This window comes from Gracilinanus agilis, unplaced genomic scaffold (assembly GCF_016433145.1).
Source record: "Gracilinanus agilis isolate LMUSP501 unplaced genomic scaffold, AgileGrace unplaced_scaffold58477, whole genome shotgun sequence".
Lineage (NCBI taxonomy): Eukaryota > Metazoa > Chordata > Mammalia > Didelphimorphia > Didelphidae > Gracilinanus > Gracilinanus agilis.
This window is the reverse complement of record NW_025394047.1, coordinates 1-7,029: the sequence shown is the minus strand read 5'-3', so window position 1 is coordinate 7,029 and position 7,029 is coordinate 1. Positions and strand designations below refer to the sequence as shown.

Sequence of the window (7,029 nt, the reverse complement as noted above, 5' to 3'; positions counted from 1 at the left end):
TGCAATTTGATGAGAAAGATAAAGAGTCCTTTTCTTGAGTTCAAACTGGGCCTCTGACATGTATTAGCTGTGTAATGCTGAGAAAGTCACTTAACCCTATTTGCCTCAGTTTGTTTTTTTTTTGCATCTATAAAATGAGCTGGAGAAGGAAATGGTACATTACTCCAGCAAAGAAAACTACATCTGGGGTCACAAATAGTCAAAACATGACTAAACAAGAACAATGACCTTAGCATGTTAAATCTGCATATGATGTTATTCCAAAAAATGTCTAACTGGGAATGGAACTTTGAGTATAGAATGTCAAAATTGGGAAGGGTCTTAAAACCCAGAATTTATAGTGTTAGTATTTTGAGAAAACAGAACAAAATATTCAAGATTATAGAGCTTAAGAGTTGACATTTAGAAGTAACAAAGTCTTTAGAATATAGTTTTTTAGAACTGGAGGGAAGTTTTTGCAAAACAGCACATAGAATGACATAAGTAGAAGGTAACTATGTGATAATGGGGCCATTTTGCATAAAGACAATGAGGTTCATAGAAGTAAAAAGACTTATCCAAAACTAGATAGCAATTACAGAGAAAGGAATTAAAGCATGATATTCTCAGAACAAATGACATAATGGATAGAAAAATGTGGGTTCAAATCTTAACTTTAGACATTTCATAGCCATGTGATCTCAGACAAGTCACTTAACTACTCTGTATCTCGATTTCTCCACCTGTAAAATGAGGAAGTTGATGGGAAGTTGCCTTAAAGTTCTAAAATCATGCTTCTTTGAATATAATTCAGTTTTCCTGACCCATATTTCTTAGTTCTCTTCACCAGATTAGGCTGCCTATCCTGGAGGGTGAAGGTCAATTTGAGAGATTTGTCCTAAGAACCTAAGTTTAGTCCTGATCTTTTCAGACCTCAATATTTCAGATCATTGCAAGAGAGAAAGTAAGTTTAAAATATTAGGTAATGAATCTATTTTTCTGGGGTTTTTGTTTGCTTGTTTTGTTTGTTATTTTTTGCACAGAAGCTGGTAATCTAGGACCTACATGTAAATATCTTTATATAAATATCTTTTTGTACTCAGTTACTTGGGTTGGATTGAAACGTTGAATTTAAGTTCCTTGAACACTGTGGATTCCCTCATGTGTATGAATGGCATACACTGTAAATTAAAGAGATGTTTGTGTGAATAAAGCTATTTGATGGGGTTGAAGAAAAAAATATGTATATATATTTATATACATACATATATATATATATATATTTCTGTTGTTTATTTGAGAAAGTGAATATTTTCAAAAGGGGATTTCAATCCACTTTGATAAGTTTCATTATTCTTTATTATTAATACCAAGCAGAAATTCTGTATTAGGAAGAATGAAATTCAACATTTTATGCTTTATGGTAGTTTTTTTCAGAAAAGAAATTGTTAGGACTGCCATCTGAGGTTATGAAAGAGTTCCCTCCATATATAGTATAAGGTAGTCAGCCCAGTTCCTCAAATGGATTCAGTGAGCATTTCAGACCAAAGAAAAAAATGAGAGGCTGCATATTAATAGAGAAGATATCCAAAAATCCCCAAAAGGTATTATTTGATGAACGGTTTGCTCTATTCCTATTATAGGTATGTTTATTCCTCTCAGCTTTCTTCCTTCTTATTCTAGAGGATCTGGGCCCCTAATTCCCAGCATTCCCAGGCAAAGGGTGGTGTTGGACTTCTGTTTTATGCTTATGAATGATTATCTATCTTTTATAGTTAAGAATGAGAGATTCAAGTTGGAGGGAAATGATAATACCAAGTAGAACATATCTCTCTCAGTTAGCTAGACTGAAGCCTAAAGTGCATTTATTCATATTCACTTTAGGGGAGTCAGGATCAGTGATTTCATCAATGTAGGTAACATGGAGTAGAGAGACTCTCTTCAGTGACATAGATAGAAAGACCTCTCTGACTTTCAACTCTGATGAGTTACTTGCATCATTGAAACATTAAGTTGTCTTATTTATCCTTTCATATGCCAGATGTATCTGATGCTGGATTTTAGCTCAACTCTTCTAGAGTTGAAGTTTAGCCATCTATTCCCTGTTGCATATTGTATCTTCAAGCCACAAGTCATCTTCAAAACATGACAGAAATGATGGGGAAGGGATTTATTATGATCCTACTGGAAGCAAGGTGCAGGACTTGACACTAGGGAGATAAGACAAGGTCTATGCACTCGTGGAGTTTGTAGTCTATCAAAAAGGATAAGACAGAGATAAATATAATATACTGCATCACAGAATGATGAAGGAAGAATCATGTGATATCTGAGGAGGAAGAGCTTTACAAATCAGAGAGCTCTAGGGAGATTTCACAGAGGATTGGGTATTTGAGTTGTTTAGTAAAGACAGGAAAGAAATTCAACAGGGGAGACAATAGTGCAAGCATAGGAAGAATAAGAGACCTGACTGTAGGCTCAGTCCCTCTGTCTCTGCTCTTATTATTCTCTATTCCTATAAACTCCACAATTGCAAGAACCTAGTCCCCACTACCAAGTCCAGGGACTTTCATTCCATAGGGTTGCTGACCTGAATTCTTTTCCTCACAGGACCCTCCATCTCCAATATTCTTTGTCCTGTGATAATTAAATTAAGTCTACACAAAGGTGAGAGCACCCTCCAATTCTGGGAGGCCTTAACCCACCTGTGCTAGAGTGAATAACCAATCAGAATTGAGGCACCGCCCCCTACACTTTCTATGAGAAAGTGTCTATTGTGATTGGACATGTGAATTAGGAGGGAGGAGCAGGAAGTAACACATAAGTGACCCCTTTAAAAGGAGAAGATCCTCAGTCAGTTGGGGTCTTGGGTGGAAGACAGCATCTAGTGAGGCTGCAAGAGTGAGTGAGGATGTGACTGGTGAGGTGAAGGGAACCTGAGGGAGCTTCCCTGGTTCATGACCTAGACTGTTAAGTTAGGCTGATTCTCTTTCTCTTTCCTTGGCATTTCTGGAGGCTCTACCCTCATGGAGGCCTCTCTGGCCTTTCTAATTGTAAAGGCCTTGTAGCTAGAAGCATTGTTTAATTAACCTTTGTGCTCCAACTGCTGGGCCTCCAAATCCTTACCTGGTCCAGGCCTCTAGTCCAGGCCAGAGATTCTCTCTCTTAATTCCATACTTTCAACCTTCCTAAATGTAAATAAAAGGCAATTTTGACTTGAGATTATTCCTTAATAGGGGAAATTTCCCCTGGAGACCACCTTTTAATATATTGAACCCATAAATCCCCTTTTCACGTCTTACAGTCCAATGCCTGGAATGCATTGTCCCCTTCCCTACCTCTGACTTTAAGAATTCCTGGTTTCATTCCAAGTGCAACTCAGTCACTATGTCCACCTGAGGATTTTCCTGATTCCCCCAACTATTGGTCCTCCCCTGACCATTCTCCTTTTTTTTTTTTTAATTTTTATTTTTTAAACCCTTGACTTCTGTGTATTGACTCATAGGTGGAAGAGTGGTAAGGGTAGGCAATGGGGGTCAAGTGACTTGCCCAGGGTCACACAGCTGGGAAGTGTCTGAGGCTGGATTTGAACCTAGGACCTCCTTTCTCTAGGCCTGGCTCTCAATCCACTGAGCTACCCAGCTGCCCCCTACCCTGACCATTCTCAATTAAGATGGGGAAATTGTTTTGAATGATTATACATATACCTATATATCTATAGTGGGTTTTCTTTTTCTTTTTTTTTTAATAAGTGGGAAAGATGAATGGTAAGGGAGGGAGAGAATTCAGGATTGAAAAGAAAATGGAATTAAACACACACACACACATATATACATAAATGTATATTACAAATATATTTGTTATTCACTCTTTTCAGTTGTATTAGATTCTTTGTGACCACTTTTGCAATTTTCTTGGTAGAGATACTGGAGTGTTTTTTCCAACTCATTTTACAGATGAGAAAATAGAAGCATTGAAATTGAAGTGACTTTCCCAGGATCACACAACTAATATTTGTTTAAGGCAAGAGTTTCAGGAAGATGAGTCTTCTTGACTCCAGGTGTGGCACTCTATCCCGTGTACCACCAAGAACTGCTAATCTATATATTTATGTATATCTATCCATATCTTTATCTTTATCTTTATCTATGTCTATGTCTATATCTATATCTATATCTATATCATCTACATCTGTATCTATATCTATATCTATATGTATATCTAATCCATATCTATATATCAAGTTATTAAAATTTAGGAATACAGAGATATCTTTTTTTTTTTTAACTCTTGTACTTCGGTGTATTGTCTCATAGGTGGAAGATTGGTAAGGGTGGGCAATGGGGGTCAAGTGACTTGCCCAGGGTCACACAGCTGGGAAGTGGCTGAGGCCGGGTTTGAACCTAGGACCTCCTGTCTCTAGGCCTGACTCTCACTCCACTGAGCTACCCAGCTGTCCCCCAGAGATATCTTTTGAAAGAATTTAAGTTCTTTGATATCGAGGATGGTTTCACTGCATTTGCGTTTTTGTATAGCCCAATATTTGGCACAAAGTGAATATTTAATAATGTTTGTTCATTACTTAACTAAATGATTGGAAAATCTGAATTTTTTTTTTTAGGTCATGAAATTTTGCAAGAGGCATCACAGCTACCTAATGGAAAGGCAAATGTTAAAATGTAAGTACCTGGAGTTGATGCATGATTTCATTTTTTGTCTCAGAATCCAAACAATTTAGAACAGGATTTTTTGATCTATGTTAGGAATTTAATAAAACTTATTGAATGGATGAATAAATACATAACTAATAAATGAGTGAAGGAATGATTAACCATTTCATGTTTGAATTAAAGTTTTACAATTAGCGAAATAGGATTTCAATGAGTTAATTTCCATACTGATGCTCTGGGTCACCCATTTAGATGGTTTTAATTTCTTATTCCTCTTTCCAAGGCATGAGCCATCATTGTACATTTAAAATGTATACTCCTCCAGTCATACAGAGATGACATGAGGTGAAGTCATGGAGAAGTTTAACCACACCGTGACTGAATTCATCCTGGTTGGTTTCACCCAAGATCCTGTGATACAGCTGGTACTCTTTGTCCTTTTTCTCATGGTGTACTCTGTAACAGTGGTGGGAAACATCACTCTGATAGTGTTAATCTGCACTGACTCCCGACTGCACACACCCATGTATTTCTTTATTGGGAACCTGTCTTTTTTGGATCTCTGGTATTCCACTGTTTATACTCCCAAAATCATGGTGACTTGTGTGTCTGAGGACAAGAGCATCTCCTTTGCTGGGTGTGTGGCTCAATTTTTCTTCTCAGGTGGGCTGGCTTACAGTGAATGCTACCTGTTGGCTGCCATGGCATATGACCGCTACATGGCCATCTCCAAACCACTGCTCTATGCTCAAGTCATGACTAGAGGGATATGTGTGGGACTTGTAGCAGCTTCATATCTTGGAGCCTTTGTTATCTGTGGCATCTTTACACATGAAACATTCACCATGCCTTTCTGTGGGGATAATGTTATTAATGACTTCTTTTGTGACCTACCACCTCTGGTAAAGCTGGCATGTGATGTAAAGGCCAGATACCACATTTTGCTTTATTTTGTGTTAGCTTCCAATGTCCTTACACCCATCGTGTTCATTTTGGCCTCTTATTTTTTCATCATTGTTGCCATCTTGAGGATTCGCTCTACCCAGGGTCAACTCAAAGCCTTCTCTACCTGTTCTTCCCACTTAATTTCTGTCACATTGTACTTTGGGTCCATTCTTTATATTTATTATCGTCCCAGTTCTAGTTATTCCCTACAGCAGGATAAAATTGTTTCCTTATTTTATACTGTGGTCTTCCCCATGTTGAATCCCATGATCTACAGTCTGAGGAACAAGGATGTGAAAGAAGCTCTGAAAAAACTTTTAAAGACATCATTTTCGGGGGCAGCTGGGTAGCTCAGTGGATTGAGAGCCAGACCTAGAGACAGGAGGTCCTAGGTTCAAATCTAGCCTCAGACACTTCCCAGCTGTGTGACCTTGGGCAAGTCACTTGACCCCCCCATTGCCTACCCTTACCGGTCTTCCGTCTCAGAGCCAATACACAGTAATGACTCCAAGATGGAAGGTAAGGGTTTAAAATAAAAATAAAGATATCATTTTCCTGATTTTGATAACAATAATGAAGAAAAATAAAATAAGTGAAAAATCTCTTTTTTTTTCTTTCTTTTGTAACTACATGAATATGTAGAATGGAAGTATCGCCATTGACAGAATTGAGGCTATCATAACTATCAGACAATAAAATTGAATGGTCTTTGGAGAAAAATATAATTGTATAACTGAGTGCTATCATTACAAATTATTTAATGCCTCCTTGGAAAAGATTGCTATATTAATGTTAATGTTATTTGATAAGAATGATATTAGTTCCACTTTTGACTCCAGCTCTTAGAAGTGAGCTTTTTATATTTATCTTCACTGGGCCAAGGTTTCCACGTCATTACCCATAGTCTCTCTATGGCTAAAGTTTCTGAAATTTCCATCCTTGTGGAAAATTGGACTCTACCCCCAGATCCTTGGCCATGGCATATAGACTTTCCTCCTATCCTGCCAGAATCTAATCCTCCATGAAACTCCATCAATCTACCCAGCATATATATCTATATTTTTATATGCTGTCCATGGTTTTTTCTTGGCTAAGTTATTGAAATGGTTTGCCATTTTCTTCTACATTGCATTCCCATTTTACAAATGAACAACTGAGTCAAAAAGAGGTTAAGTGACTTGCCCAGGGTCATATAGCTAGTAAGCATCTAATGACGATTTTGAACTCAGCTTTTCCTGATTCTAGACTCTGTGTTCTATACACTGCACCACCTAACTGCCCCTTTATTTGCCTAGTGCATAGTAAGTTCCTACTTAATAAATTATCGCTGTCTCTCTATCTCTGTGTTTTTGTCTGTCTCTGTCTCTCCCTCTATTTCTCTCTCTCTTATACATATCTATTTGACTTTTCTTATATTCCCATACTATGTGATAAG

At 37.5% G+C, this 7,029-nt stretch overlaps 1 protein-coding gene across 1 annotated transcript; it reads left to right on the top strand.

Moving 5' to 3' along the window:
* Nucleotides 1-5,002: 5,002 nt before the first annotated feature.
* On the top strand, nt 5,003-5,923 carry LOC123256397 (olfactory receptor 1013-like; the record flags this gene model as incomplete). The annotated part of the gene is made up of 1 exon (XM_044685024.1): nt 5,003-5,923. A coding segment is annotated over exon 1 (921 nt), but the record flags the coding sequence as incomplete, so codon positions are not given.
* Nucleotides 5,924-7,029: the final 1,106 nt, after the last annotated feature.